Below are 16,582 nucleotides of genomic sequence, written 5' to 3'. Positions count from 1 at the left end.
TAGCCCTGCTTTCCTGTTCCAAGTACATCAGCACACAGACCCAGCTGCATTCAAATGCAATTTTTCCAGGGAAAGGAGGATTATAAAGCTGAGTTCGCAGAAGGCCTTTATGTTCCTGAGATGGCCTCAGATACAACAGAAAAATAGGAAACTATTTCTGTTGTTAGTCAGTAGCCACGGTTTGGGGGAAGAAACAAGTTTGTTTAGTTGTAATTTACCCGTATGTACATGTGCTTGGTACAATGTGTTTTTGTATGTTTGCGGGGGGCGGGGTGGGGAGGGTGGCTGTGCCCATGGCTTGAAGAAATTCCCCACCAGGGATCAAACTCGAGGCACAGCAACAACCAGAGTCAAAGCAGTGACAACGATTGATCTTTAACTCACTGTGCCACCAGAGAACTCCCTGGTACAATGTGTTCTTAAGCAGATTTTACTTCTTTTAATTTGCACTTTGCTTAACCTTCAAAAGTATCCTGACTACACCTGAGGGCCTTATGCAAATGTGTTCCTTCAAGAAAAGCACAGTGTAGGGAAAGTAAATCTTAAAAAAAAAAAACAAACAAAAAAAAAACAAGCAAGATGTAGAAATGGGCAGCACAGTATGTTTTTTTGTTTCGTTTTGTCTTTTTAGGGCCACACCCACAGCATATGGCAGTTCCCAGGCTAGGGGTCAAATTGTAGCTGTAGCTGCCAGCCTACACCACAGCCATAGCAACGCAGGATCCGAGCCACATTGCGATCTACACCACAGCTCATGGCAACACCAAATCCCTAACCCACTGAGCGAGGCCAGGGATCGAACCTGTAACCTCATGGTTCCTAGTCAGATTCGTTTCCGCTAAGCCACAATGTGAACTCCTCTGCTTCTTTGATCTACAGAAAATACCGACAAGTTAGGCAGGGTATTGTGTGATTAAAAGACGTGAAAGCTATGCTTGAGCCAGAGACAAGTAAGTCATGGCTTCAAAGTTAGTTACAGTATTAGCTTTGCTAAAGTGACAGGAAAGGGGTGTCCAGCTGAGGCGGTGTCCTGTTAAGAGCTGTTTACAAGTATCACAGGAGTTCAGAGAATGTGGACATAAAATGTGAAATCATCAGAAATTAGTATTATACTAAGTTCAAAAACAGGGCATAATAACAACATACACTGATCAGTGAACACAAAATCTCACTGAAGCTGGGTTTCCCAATTATTTATTGGCTCATAAATGCCTTTAAGAATCAGAAGAAAGGGCCTTCCTATTGTGGTGCAGTGGGTTAAGGATCCGGTGTTGCCACAGCTGTGGCGTAAGTTGAAGCTGCTGTGGCTTGAATTCAATCCCTGGCCTAAGAACTTCCATATGCTGAGGGTGCGGCCAAAAAAAAAACAATCAGATGAAAGCTAAAAATCCTTTCCCCTGAGCAATAATTATATTTAGGACACAAAAATTTACATAGCATTTTAGATGTTTACTCACTCCCTAGAACCCAATCAAAGAGTCCCCCAAGCTCTCCAAATTAAGAATTCCTTGCTTCTGGAGTTTGAGGGACTCTATGATTGGGCTCAGTGGATTAAGGATCAAGCATGGTCACTTCTATGGCTCTGGTTATAACTGTGGCTCGTGTTCAGTCCCTGGCCGAGGAACTTCAAATGCTGTGGTGTGACAAAAAAAAAAAAAAAGGAATTCCTTACTTCTATACATTTCAACCAACAATGCTTAATTCTGTTTTCTAGCCCTTCCCTGCTCATCTATGGGTTTATTTGCCAACTAGTGTCCTGTTGCTTAACCTGTCCTTACTCTAATTCAGGTGGTTTCCTCCCGGAGGCCTCTTCACTCCCATCACTTTCCTGCTCAAAATGTCTGTTGGTCTTTCATTGCCAAAGTAACACAATGTAAATCCTCGAATCTGTTGTTCAAGGTATATCGTGACCCACTTATTCCTGCTATACTTTTTTCCTTGTATGCAAATTAACTGTATTCAGCCTCAGGAAAAACACTCCCCTTATGAAGCAACTTTCTCTGTGCAGTCAGCTTGGTAACTCACCACCTTGCTTTTCTCTCTTGCTTACTTGGCAGAGTATTCCTTATTTCCTTGGAATTGCTTTTAGTCTCACTTTTCCTTTTTTTTTTTTTTTTTTTTTTGGTCTTTTCAGGGCCTCACCCACAGCACTTGGAGGTTCCCAGGCTAAGGGTCCAATTGGAGCTACAGCTGCCAGCCTACGCCACAGCCACAGCAATGTAGTCTCCATTTTCTAGGGATTCCAAGTTGGTGATATAACCAAGTAGAGAAGATTTAATTCATTCGATTTTTTGAAAGTATTTTGGCTGCACAGTGAATTATATCCTAAGGACAGATAGAACCATAAAGATATCTTAAATTGTATAGTATGGTCTTGATATTTATGGTAGCACTGGTATTGTTATTTTAGAACTATAGATACAAAATAACTAGATAGCAAGATTCTAGTAGCTAGATGGATAGATGGGTGGATGGTTGGATGATATAAAAAAATTAGTCATAATGTTAATATCATTAGGAACCAAAATTTTCAGCACAAATGAGCTATAGACATAAAATGAAAGAAGCAAATTTTTTTCATCTTTAATTTGAACTAGAAATAACATATACATTCATGACAACCTTTCTCTTTTGAAAAATTTTATTTCCTACCTATGTCCACTAAAGACAGTGAATAGCTCTAGTATCAAAATGGTCATCGCCAAGTGCCATTTTCCCCTAAAATAAATCCAGAGTTCTTGGAGAACTGAACATCGAGGGTAAAATGTATGCTATGAGCCTGGGTGTCTTTTTGTGCCTGAAAAGCAAGAGATTAATCAGAGACCACCAGGGCCATTTGAAAATAAGACAGGAGCCAGCTGCAGGAGACTCCCACTGACCCAAGAGGGGACAATTACAAAACCATGCAGAATAATGTCTATGATGGATTGAAACGTGTCAATATGTAAATATACGCAGTCATTAAGATACTCTACCCACCCACCCCCACCAGGAGAGGAAAAGAAACTTGCCCCGCATAGGGGTTGCTAGTGCACCAGTCATTTATTCTGATATTAAAGATAAAGTGGTCAACCTTCCTTTCCTATAAAGACTGTATTGCAGAGAAGGGTAACCAGATTCCCATCAGTCCATGTTGATTCTTACCTCCCAGTAGACCCATCCTCCTGCAGTCTCCTCCCACACAGAATAGGGCAGACCTGTGCAAATAATAGGATATCCTGGAAATGAGAGTTTATGACTTCCAAAGTTAGGTCAAAAGTCATTTTCACTTCTGCCTTCCTTAAATTATTAAACTTAAGGGTTACATAATCCTATGCACTGAACAGTTTAATAATAGTCAGACATGGAGTTCCTGTCATGGCTCAGAGGAAATGAATCTGGCTAGCATCCGTGAGGACACAGGTTCAATCCCTAGCCTTACTCAGCGGGTTAAATGATCCAGCATTGCCATGAGCTGTGGTGTAGGTCACAGACATAGCTCGGATCCCTCATTGCTGTGGCTGCATTGCAGGCCAGCAGCTACAGTTTCAGTTAGACCCCTAGTCTGGGAACCTCCATGTGCTGTGGGTGCAGCCCTAAAAATACAAATAAACAAACAAAAAAAATCAGTGTATTTTAGATAGTTCCCAGAGTAGTCGTAGAGGATGAGATTGCAGGCTACAAAGCCTGAAAACAATGACTAATTATGAGTCTGTAATGATAATAAATGTTTATTATTGCTTTAAGCCTTTAAGCTCTGGGATAATTCACTGTGAAACAATAGGTAAGAAATATTGAATAATATTAACTAGCCAGATTATTGATGAGAAGTAGTCTTTAACAGATCTGAGCTAATAGTGCAAAATAAATCATAGAAGTGAGAAACATCACCATTTTGTAGCCACCAAGAAAATAATGGTGACTTAAACTATGTAGTAAAAAGCTGATAGAAAACTACACAGTGGTTGAACTGACTGAACCAGTGGGTCAGTCATAACATTTTTTTTTTTCATTTTCTTTATTACTCAAATGAATTTACCACATCTGTTGTTGGATAAAGATCATAACAATCTGATTTCACAGGATTCCAATCCCACAGCCCAGGCACATCCCCCCACCCCCCAAACAGTCTCCTCCAGAGAACATTAAGTTTTTCAATGTCTGTGAGTCAGCATCTGTTCTGCAAAGAAGTTCAGTCTGTGCTTTTCTCAGATTCCACAGGTCAGTGAAAGCATTGGATGTTGGTGTCTCATTGTATGGCTGACTTCACTTAGCATGATAATTTCTAGGTCCATCCATGTTGCTAAAACTGCCGGTATTTCGTTCTTTTTGATGGCTGAGTAATATTCCATTGTGTATATGTACCACCTCTTCTGGATCCACTCCTCTGTCAATGGACATTTAGGTTGTTCCCATGTCTTGGCTATTGCAAATAGTGCTGCAATGAACATCGGAGTACATGTGCCTTTGAGAGTCGTGGTTTTCTCTGGATAGATGCCCAGGAGTGGGCTTGCTGGACCAAATGGTAGTTCTATGTTTAGTTTTCGGAGGAATCTGTCTATATACTGCTTTCCACAGTGGTGGCACCAATCTACAATCCAACCAACAGTGTACTAGGGTTCCTTTTCCTACACACCCTCTCCAGCACTTATTGTTTGTAGACGTTTGGATGATGGCCATTCTGGCTGGTGTCAGGTGGTACCTCAGAGTGGTTTTGATGTGCACCTCTCTAATAATGAATGACATTGAACGTCTTTTCATATGTTGCTTGGCCATCTGTATGTCTTCTTTGGAGAACTGTCTGTTTAGATCTTCTGCCCATTTTTGGATGGGGTTGTTTGTTTTTTGGTATGGAGCAGTAGGAGGTGTTTATCAATTTTGGAGATGAATCCCTTGCCAGTCTATTCACTTGCAAAGATTTTCTCCCATTCTGTGGGTTGTCTTTTCATTTTGTTTGAGGTTTCCTTTGCTGTGCAGAAACTTTGAAGTTTGATTAAGTCCCATTTGTTTATTTTTGTTTTTACTCTCATGACTCTAAGAGGTGGATCTGAGAAGATGTTGCTGTCGTTTCTGTCAGAGAGTGTTTGGCCTATGTTTTCCTCTAGGAGTTTGATAGTGTCTGGTCTTATATCTAGGTCTTTAATCCATTTGGAGTTTATTTTTGTGTATGGTGTTAGGGAGTGTTCTCATTTCATTCTTTTCCATGTGGCTGTCCAGTTTTCTCAGCACCACTCATTGAACAAGCTGTCCTTTCTCCACTGTGTATTCTTGCCTCCTTTGTCATAGATGAGTTGGCTGTAGGTGTGTGGGTTTAATTCTGGGCTTTCTATCTTGTTTCACTGATCTATATTCCTGTCTTTGTGCCAGTACCATACAGTTTTGATGACTGTAGCTTTGTCATATAGTCTGAAGTCCGGGAGCTTGATTCCTCCAGCTCCATTTTTCTTTGCCAGGATGTCTTTGGCTATTCTGGGTCTTTTGTGCTTCCAAACAAACTTTAAAATATTTTGTTCGAGTTCTGTGAAAAATGTCCTTGGTAATTTGATAGGGATTGCATTGACTCTGTAGATTGCCTTAGGTAGAATAGTCATTTTGATAATATTAACTCTTCCAATCCACGAGCATGGTATATCTTTCCATCTATTTGTGTCATCTCTGATTTCTTTCATCAGGGTCTTATAGTTTTCAGAGTACAGGTCTTTTGTCTCTTTAGGTAGGTTTACTCCTAGGTATTTTATTCTTTTGAATGAGATGGTAAACAGGATTGCTTCCCTAATTTCCTTTTCTGCTTTTTCATTGGTAGTATATAGAAACGCTGTAGATTTCTGTGTATTGATTTTGTATCCTGCAACTTTGCCAAATTCGTGGATGAGCTCTAACAGTTTTCTGGTAGAGTCTTTAGGATTCTCTAGGTATAGTATCATGTCATCTGCAAATAGCGATAGTTTCACTTCTTCCTTTCCAATCTGGATTCCTTTTATGCTTTTACTTCTCTGATTGCTGTGGCTAGGACTTCCAGAACTATGTTGAAGAGTAGTGGCGAGAGAAGACATCCTTGTCTTGTTCCTGATCTCAGCGGGAATTCTTCCAGCTTTTCACTATTGAGAATGATGTTCGCTGTGGGTTTGTCGTATATGGCCTTTATCATGTTCAGGTAGGTTCCCATTATGCCCACTTTCTGAAGGGTTTTTATCAGAAATGGGTGTTGGATCTTGTCAAAGGCTTTTTCCGCATCTATTGAGAGGATCATATGGTTTTTAGTCTTCAGTTTGTTAATGTGGTGTATCACACTGATGGATTTGTGGATATTGAAGAACCCTTGCATCCCTGGGATAAATCCCACTTGCTCACGATGTACAATCCTTTTAATGTATTGTTGGCTGCAGTTTGCTAGTATTTTGTTGAGGATTTTTGCATCGATGTTCATCAGTGAAATTGGCCTGCAGTTGTCTTTTTTTGTGGTATCTTTGTCTGGTTTTGGTACCAGGGTAATGATGGCCTCATAGAATGAGTTTGGGAGTATCCCTTCCTCTGCAATTTTTTGAAATAGTTTCCAAAGGAGAGGTGTTAGCTCTTCTCTAAATGTTTGATAGAATTCTCCCGTGAAGCCATCTGGTCCTGGACTTTTGTTTGTTGGAAGTTTTTTAATCCCAGTTTCAATTTCAGTTCTTGTGATTGGTCCATTCATCTTTTCTCTTTCATCTTGGTTTAGTCTTGGAAGATTGTACTTTTCTAAGAATTTGTCCATTTCTTCTAGGTTTTCCATTTTATTGGCATATAGTTGCATATAGTAGTTCTATAGGCAGAAGAGAACAAGAGAAGAAGGATAGGAAAAAGAGCAACAAAAACAAATCCAAAGTAATTAATAAAAATAAGAACAGTCATAACATAATTTAAGGCAGAACAAACATTATGTGCCTCTACTGTGATGAACCACACAGTCCCACCTAAAAGCAACCTGAACATGAATCTAATAAAGCCTTTATATCTACAAGTTTATGAAAAATGTAGGCAATAAGGAGAACAAGGTAAATAACATTATAAGGATATAAACAGCCAAATCCAGAATGGAAATTTCTACTGAACAAATGACATAAAAATAGCATGTGTGGAAAGAAATGCAGAGGGAGAATTTTTATCTTGGTCACAAGCTAAGACACACACTCCCAGGTGCATTTGTGGAACTTATTTGGATCCTGATGAACTGTCCAAAAAAAGATTTTTATTTATTTATTTATTTTTTGGTGGCCACACTCATGGCATATGGAAGCCCCCAGGCCAGAGGTTGAATCCGAGCCATTGCTGGACCCTTTAACCCACTGTGCTTGGCTGGGGATGGAACCTTTGCAACCCAAACCACTGCAGTCAGACCCTTAAGCACAGACGACTGCCAGTACTTTTGTTAGTATGTGAAGAGCAATTGCATTTCATCCTTTTACCCTCTGTGAGGGATCATCAAAGACTTTGGTGAGTGATCTTCCCAGCAAGGGATCCAAGGCCATTAGGAAATGTCAGCAGGTAGAGTGATGGCAGCCACCCTTCCTTGTCAGTATGTTGAGCCCTGACATGGCCACATTCTAGTGTACATTTGTTTTAGCATTTGGTTGTATATTTTTCAAAGGCCTGAGTCTCGAGCATATCATTTAATACCCAGTAAATTTGGGCAGGTGAAATATCATATCACACCTAATTCTCCTAACTACTTCTTCAAATGGAAATAAATTCTAAAGGGAAGCAGAAGAGTCATGAGGAAGCCCTGCAACACAACAAGTGGTCTAAACAGAAAGAGATTCAGGTGTGTTTCTCTTAGTTTACTTTTTTTTTTTTTTTTTCTTTTTAGGGCTGCACCAGCAGCATATGGAAGTTCCCAGGCTAGGGGTTGAATCAGAGCTACAGCTTCTGGCCTATGCCACAGCCACAGCAATGCAGGATCTGAGCCGTATCTGCAACCTACACCACAGCTCACGACAGTGCCAGATCCTTAACCCACTGAGCAAGGATAGGGATGGAATCCACAACCTCATGGCTCTTAGTCAGATTCGTTTCCACTGCACCATGGCGAGAACTCCCTTTCTTTGTGTTTAAATAGCAGAAAAATATGTTGTATGTGCAGAAATGGAGTCTTTCAGTCCACGTGACCATCTATTGCTAAGATGCGTTTATTCCATTATTCCTATGACTTTATTATCACACCACATAGATTTCATTGTAAGTACTGTATCTGTGATTTTCCTTATGCATTAAAAACTCACAAATCTGTAACCATAAATTTCTTACACATCCAGCTAAAGGTCAGTTTTCTCCAATAACTTTTTCTTTCTGCACTCATCTCTTAACAAGGATTCTAAAACTTTGCACTCATTAACCTCAATATGTATAAAAGACTCTCTTATCCAAAGCAGCCAGAATCGATATGATAAGTAAACTGAACAGACTCTCTCTTATCCAAAGCAACCAGAATCAATATGATAGGTAAACTGAACAGATTCTCTCTTATCCAAAGCAACCAGAATCGATAATGATAAGTAAACTGGACAAGTAGGATGAAAAGGGGTTATGTTTTTCCAAGTCCCTGTTTCTCAACTACACACTGAAGGTTAATAATTCCATTTATCTCATTGAATTAACAGAATGAAATGAGTTACTACATTGAAAATGGTGCCTGGCACTAAGTTCAGGCCCAAATAAACTTTGAAGATACTTTACACACACACACACATTATACAAATACATTGTTATAAATAAATTGTCATAAAGCCCTTAGGGGCAATACTATGTATTCTGTTTTGTATCCACCCTGGTAACAAAGTAGAGCAGGGTACCATACTTATTCTGTGGTGAATAGTGAGTAATTTGTAAGCAAGTAAATGATGTTTAAGTGACATTGAAACAAAGAATATTAAACCTTCTATCATCTCATTTCCAATTAATTTTTTTTCATTTTTTTATATTTTTTGTCTTTTCTAGGGCCGCACTTGCAGCACATGGAGGTTCCCAGGCTAGGGGTTTAATTGGAGCTGTAGCCACGGGGCTATGCCAGAGCCACAGCAACTCAGGGTCCGAGCCGAGTCTGAGACCTACACCACAGTTCACGGCAATGCCAGATCCTTAACCCACTGAGCGAGGCCAGGGATCGAATCCGAAACCTCATGGTTCCTAGTCAGGTTAATTAACCACTGAGCCACGACGGGAACTCCCCAATTAATTTTTATGTCAATGTTCATCCTAAACTTTGGGAGGTCTTAGATTTGCCTACTTATAAGAAAATTAAATTCTGTGTGTTGAATATATATTATAATGAGAAAAATTAATCCATCAATGTTTCTGAGCTATAAAATCAACAATTAAAAACCAATTTATCTACAATTTAGAAATTTAAATCAGTTTCCTTCTAAATTCACAGATGTAAAATAATTAACTAGATTAGTAATAGACTCCAGTATTCAACTCTTGAATGCTAAGATGACAAGCTGTTACTCATACGTCTAAAAGAACTAACATTTTCTTTTGTATTATCATCTCTCCATGCTTAGAGTGGAGGAGGGAAGGACTTGTATCTGGGATTAGCAGATACAAACTATTATATATACAATGGCTAAACAAGGTTCTACTGTATAGCATAGGGAACTATATGCAATATCTTGTGATAAACCATAATGGAAAATAATGTGAAAAAGAATATTTATGTATAACTGAATTACTTTGCTGTACAGCAGAAATTAACACAACTATACTTCAATTTTTTTAAAAAATGACATATACAAATAGCTGGGAAAAATCAATTGGGGATAGCTAATATTTTTGTATTAGACGAGAAAAAAAAGTTCTATGTGTAATATCAATGATTCCTCAGTATTTTTTTTTAATATTCTTATCTATTATATAGCGGATGCTTTAGCCCTTTGTGTTCCACTTAATTCACAAATCAGTCTTATATTTAAGTTCATCAGGTTAAAAAGCAATGACACTAGGTACTTAAAAACAGAAAAAAGACCTTTTACCACCTGCTCTCACCCACACCTCAGTATAGCTAAAGGTAGATTTTTCACTCTCGTGGCATGCAGAAGTCCCTGGGCCAGGAATCACCCATGCCACAGCAGCAACCAGAGCTGCTTCAGTTACACCATGGAATCCTTAAACCGCAGCACCACAAAGGAACTCCTGAAAGTGGATTTTTGTATTTTCCCATTAAACTATATCCTCCTCTGAATGTCCCTCTTCTCATAAAGGACTGTATTCTTTTAGTCATTTAATCTTGAAACCCCAAGGATTTCCATGAGATTGAAAGACACAGAGTGGTAGTTGCAAATGACTCTCGCATTCCCAGCCATGTCATTTGCCTACTGCTCTATTCCTGCAGCCCTTCCTCCTAAAATGAGGATAAGGATGTACCTCCTGAGACGGCTGGAGTAAGTTCAGAGGTGTCAAGTGCTTCGCCCAGTGCCTGGCCCTGGGGAGCCCCAGTGGATGTTTGCTGTCTCCATACCAACCCTTACCAAAGGCCCCTTACACCCATCCTCAGGGCCATTTCCCTGTCCAGGCCTCTTTGTATCCAACCCTTCCCCTAAAGCAGTCATGACTCATTCATTTACTTACTAATTTCTTCCCTGATGTTCAGGGAAACATTCCAGTGTGCCAGGGACAGCTTTTGCCCCTGGGTCTGTGGCAGAGAGTGAAGAGCCCTGCTCTCTGCTCCCATGGGCCTAATAATCTCATGCATGGGCAGCACACTACTGCCCATGAGCCACATCTGGTCCACAGCTTGTTTTTGTAAATAAAATCAGAATATAGCCCCATCCGTTCATTTGTGGGTTGTCCACAGCTGCTTTCCACAAACAGAGAGCTGAGTTATCCTGACACAGCAAACAGTACAGTGCCAAAGCTTACCAACAGGTGTTATGGTGGCAAATATACAGAAGAGGCCACCAAGAGTAAATTTACATTCCCAAAGAGTCTATTGTTCCACATGGGATGTCATGTACCTACCAAATTAATATTCTTTTTTTTTTCTTTTTGCTTTTTAGGGCCACACTTGTGGCATATGGAGATTTTCAGGCCTGTGGTCCAGTTGGAGCTACATCTGCCAGCCACAGCCACAGCAACTCAGGATCCTTAACCCACTGAGTGAGGCCAGGGATCGAACCTGCAGCCTCATGGTTCCTAGTCAGATTCGTTTCTGCTGCACCACGACAGGAACTCTCAGATTAATATTCTTAACATATGTCTAATTCATGTCAATCCCCACATGTCTGTCACTTACAAGTTGAACTCTCAGCCCACTAATTCAAAGCCTTTGAACTGTCCCCTTTTCTATCCTAACCTTCTCCTCCACACCCCGCCCCTGCCCCATGCACTCATTCATGTCTCAAATCCCCTTCAGAAGTCTTCTTGAACTCACTGAAATTGCTTAGGTGTCCTTCCAAGGGGCTTCCATAGTATTTATTTTTGGCACTTATTACACTGTATTAAATCATGTGATTACTAAACTGCTTCCCCCCAACAGCAAGTCCCTGAGGCCAACCCATGGGTTCTTATGTGTTTGTTGCTAAGCACAGCATCAGACGCTTAACATGTAAATATAAATAATTTTTTTTTGGCTTTTTAGGGCCGCACCTGCAGCATATGGAAGTTCCAGGCTAGAGGTGGAACTAGAGCTGCAAAACTGCACCTCAGCCACAGAAGCTCTAGATCCGAGCCACATCTGCAAACTATACCACAGCTTGTGGCAATTCCAGAACCTTAACCCACTAAGTGAGGCCAGGGATCAAACCTGCATCCTCATGGATACTATTCCAGTTCTTAACCTACTGAGCTGCAACCAGAAACCCATAAATATTATTTAAATGAGTGAATATCTACCCCTGTTTGGTTTTTTTCTGCTTTTCCCACTATGTGGACACTCTGTCTCATACACATACCTCTCCAAAACTTATTCTTCCTCAGGAAGGGTAGTACACATGTGGTAAAAGGAAGAAATATTAATGAATTAATTTGAAGGGTTAGAGAAAAAAAGACTATTTTCTTTTTTTTTTCCCATTATTTCAAAGAAGCATTAAGGATTTATGCCGTAACTTTATTTACAAACATATCCATTATGTTGAGTTCAAGAATTTGATCCTTTTTTCAGAGATTGCACCTCTTAAAATGCTCCTCTTCACATCTGTCTCATGGATTATTTTTTAAGCAGTTGGTATCTTACTATAAAGAAAGGTACAGCAAACCCAGATCCAAAGTTCAAAGTCATCATAGATAGTAACTGCCACTTATTTTCCACTGAAAATGGCAAATTCTTCCCTGGACCCTCCTCATAGTGGTTCCTACGGACCGCAGAGGTTGTGAACCTCCGAATACTCTGTCCCAACATAGCGCTGTTGCAAGCTCTGCGAAAGGTGCAGAGAATGAAGGCAAAAAAAAACGGCAATGCAGACCGAGGCCTCCGTTCCTCACGACTTTCAAAAAAGATTATTTTCAAATAAGTTTATAGCATCTGTATTATATTGGGCTTGATGTGATTTAAGATCTATGTAATAGTAAAATAAATATTTTACCATTGCCATGACCATCTATGAGGAAGCAGGACTAAATTGGTTCTTAGCTTTTTTTCAAGTAAATAAAAATGAACCACTAGATGGTGTAATCATCATTTTTAAAAGTAGCGAGATTTATAAAACTGGTTACAGTTTATTTTTGTATAATAGATCTTTACGTATTTTATGCTCTTTGTGATCTGCAAACAATAATCAAAGTCATTATGTAATTTTATGGAGTTCCCATCGTGGCACACCAGAAATGAATCCTCACTAGGAACCGTGAGGTTTCGGGTTTGATCCCTGGCCTTGCTCAGTGGGTTAAGAATCTGGCATTGCTGCGGCTGTGGTGTAGGCTGGCGGCTACAGCTCTGATTCAACCCCTAGCCTGGGAACCTCCATATGCCATGGGTGTGGCCCTAAAAAAAAAAATCATTATGTAATTTTATAGCAGGTTAATTCTGTATTCTGTTTTTCTCCATTTTGGAGATCCTTATACAACTTTTCAACCTTTTTTTGCACAACCATTAATTTAGATGCAATAAGCCTCTATATTTTCTTTCATCTTGACCCATCTAAACACACCTGTTTCTTTATGTGCCTTGTACCTCCACAAGTCAGTTCCAAATTGTTGGGAATTTTCATTTTCGATTCCTCTTAAAACCAAGTCTAACACTGCATGGGTATACATGTGGTGGTGATGTTAATTAAGTTCTAATCCCTCAAGCTCTTTCCCATGATGGTCTCAGGGTTCAGCAGCGTTTCTCTGTGCTGCTCACTTGGTCCCTCAGAGGATGCAGCTCAAGTACACCTGTCTCACCCGGGGCCAGGGCCCTCGCCTTACATACCTGTCCATCCTGTATGACCTCAAATGTTGCTCTGAACATAGTATATACTAAATAAATAAGTGTGTGTGTGTGTGTGTGTGTGTGTGTAGAGAGAGTGAGAGAAAGAAAGAAATTTTGGTGAAATATGACTTGGATTACACTGCCAAATAATAAAGGAAAGTATAAGAATTTGAAATGAATATGCTCTTGATAGAATGTGTGTGGGCAGACAGTAAAACCTTTTTATTTTAATAAAATGATATAATTATTATTGGGTCAAAAAAAACAAGAAGCCTTAAAAATGTCCAATCTTTTCAATTATATACAAATCTATTATTTCAGGGGCTTCCTCTTAAACTGAAGATAGTAATGTAAATTGGTACAGTTATTATGGAGGGCAGGTTGGAATATGTATCCAAAGCCTAGAAGTCATGATAATATTTGAATTTTCTTGAGAAAGTGATCATGGATATGCAGAAAGATTCAGTTATGACAGTTTTATCACAGTATTGTTTGTAGAAAGTGAAAAATAAAAACATATACCAGCTTACAAGTGACTGTGAAAATAAAGTATGTCATTAATTCAATGAAATAATATTAAACCATCAATGAAGTTGAAGGAGTTAATGAATATAGAAACATCTTTCTAAATATCCCAAGTTTTATTTCCTTTTTTTTTTTTTTTTGGAGCACCCCTTCTGTGCACAATTCCAAGTGCTTTATTTTTTTTATTACCAAGTTTTATTTCTTCTAAAAAATATTTATTGATAAGGAGTTCTATTTGTGAAAGTGTGAGAGATTACATATACCAAATGATATTTCCAAGTGAAAATATTCAAATCAGAACAAAATATAAAATGTATACTTTCAGGAGTTCCCTTGTGGCTCAGTGGGTTAAGGATGCAGCATTGTCACTGCTATGGCTCTGATTACAGCTGTGGCATGGGTTTAGTCCCTGGCCAGTGAATTTCCACATGCCTCAGCCAAAATAAATAAATAAAATGTATACCTTCAGAATATCGTTACCTGAAGTGGAAACTATATAAATGCAGCTCGGATCTGGTGTTGCTGTGGCTCTGGCATAGACTGAACTTCTGTATGATGCAGGTGTGGCCATAAAACACAAACATAAAAAAACAAGGGGAGGTCCACTGAATTTTCTCTTTCAGCTTGTTTAATAGACTGGAATTTGGAAATATACTCTCAACCACTAATTCAAAGGGTCCACTTCAAAATACTAACAACACTTCTCTCTTCAGTGCTATTGCCCTAAACCCAGCCAGGGCTTGTCACATGAATGGAAGGTCTCAGGAGGTGTGATCTGCTGCTGCTGCCTTTCCTGGTCCAGAGGTTTCTGATTCTGCACCCACTCCACATTCTAGAATGTTCTCCTTGACTCACATTGTTTACCTGACAGCTTAGTGTTCTCTGGGCCTGGCAGGGATTTAAAGCTAACCCTCTCCCATGGGTCCTTATTGTAGGATTGCCAACTTTACGGGAAAAAAAAAAAAATGACACCTGGATAAATTTGAATTCCAGATAAACAACAAATATTGTTTTAGTATATCTCAAATATTTCTTATCTGAAATTCAAATATTGAATGGAACATACTTATATTAAAAAATTATTTATTGTTTATCTGGCATTTAAATTTAAGTAGGCCCCCCACTTTTTTTTTTTGTTTTTTTGTTTTTTTTGGCCATACTCATGCCTGAGGCATGTGGAAGTTCCCAGACACAGATCAACCTGTGCCACAGCAATGACATGAGCCACAGCAGTGACAACACAGAAGGCTTAACTCACTGAGCCACCAGGGAACTCCCAGGTGCCCTGCATTTTATAGGTCCACCAGAGACCCTCCTGGGCTCCTCCCAATATCAGTCTCTAATCCAAGACAAGGTCTCTCTTCAAACTGGGTATTGCCCTTGACACCTCAGATTCTGCTCCAGCCATAAATTGACTGCCTCTTGCTGCTAAGGTCTCTCCAGATACCAGGATACCCTCTGGGCAAGATCTGTTTTGTATGTCCCCAAGCCAATCCCAACTCAGAGTGCCACACCCCCTCCTGGACTCACTACCATCAGAGTGCCTCACCCCTCCAACGGGTTTGCAGCTCCTTCTGCACCCCAGGGAGCCGGGCTTGTGTGTCTCCCAGTGTCAGGAACACATGGAAGCTGAACTTCTTTTCTCTAGGCTTAGGGTAGGAGGCAGCAACGAAGTTCACAGCCTTCCCCCTTGGTGGTGGGGTGGGGTAGGGACAGGGTTTTCCAAAAGCTGTTTTGTCCAAAGAAATAATTCTCATAAGATGTTCTTTCAATTTCCACCCACTGAACTTTTTAAAATCCTTGGCGTGGAGGCTACAAATGCTGTGTAAAGCTCTTTGCTTTGACATCGTGAATCTTGGCAGTTTGGTTCACAATTCACTTTCGTATCCGAGAGCTTTCCTCTCTCGGCATCTCAGTCACACGTACCAAGTTAATATCAGGGTGATATACAAGTGCATATCCATCTCTGCTCAGGTGCTCAAAGCATGCTGCCTTCTTTCTCATCCTACAGCTGTAACTGTCCTAGGGGCTGGAAAGGAGCCTTCTGCACAGAGACAGTTTCCACCTGTGACCCTGAGCATGACCCTCCACCCCACTGCAGCAAAGGGGCAACTTGTGTCTCGTTGCCTCATGGATATGCCTGCCACTGTCCTCTGGGAACTACTGGAGTCTACTGTGAACAAGGTAAGGCTCAACAAACTTGTCCGCAAACTATACAGAGTTCGTTTCTATTTGGGGAAGTAAAAGGAAATACATGTAATAACAAAAGAGTCCACTCCCCTCTCTCCTGGGTGTGGGTGGTGTGTGTGTGTATTTTTTTTTTTTTTTTTGGTCTTTTTGCCATTTCTAGGGCTGCTTCCCGTGGTATATGGAGACTCCCAGGCTAGGGGTCTAATTGGAGCCGTAGCCACCGGCCTACACCAGAGCCACAGCAACACGGGATCCGGGCCGCGTCTGCAACCTACACCACAGTTCACAGCAACGCTGGATCCTCAACCCACTGAGCAAGGCCAGGGATCAAACCCACAACCTCATGGTTCCTAGTCGGATTCGTTAACCACTGCGCCACGAGAACTCCTCTCCTGAGTATATTTGACATTATATTTCACAGATAGGATAGGACTAAAATTCAGTACTACAAAAGTACTGCTTTATTTTTATTTATTTATTTATTTATTTATTTATTTTTGTCTTTTGTCTTTT

General features: G+C 40.1%; 1 protein-coding gene and 1 pseudogene across 1 annotated transcript in view; one reads left to right on the top strand and one right to left on the bottom strand.

Annotated features, from left to right (window-relative positions):
- Positions 1 to 16,582, top strand: part of EYS (eyes shut homolog (Drosophila)) — a 1,343,277-nt gene that overhangs the window by 1,294,929 nt on the left and 31,766 nt on the right. The window contains 1 exon segment of the mRNA XM_021084496.1: positions 15,891 to 16,063. Coding sequence (XP_020940155.1) covers positions 15,891 to 16,063 — 173 coding nt within the window.
- On the bottom strand, positions 12,035 to 12,388 carry LOC100627398 (annotated as a pseudogene).

This window comes from Sus scrofa, chromosome 1 (assembly GCF_000003025.6).
Source record: "Sus scrofa isolate TJ Tabasco breed Duroc chromosome 1, Sscrofa11.1, whole genome shotgun sequence".
Lineage (NCBI taxonomy): Eukaryota > Metazoa > Chordata > Mammalia > Artiodactyla > Suidae > Sus > Sus scrofa.
The sequence above is the reverse complement of the archived record's forward strand: the minus strand, read 5'-3'. Positions and strand labels throughout refer to the sequence as shown.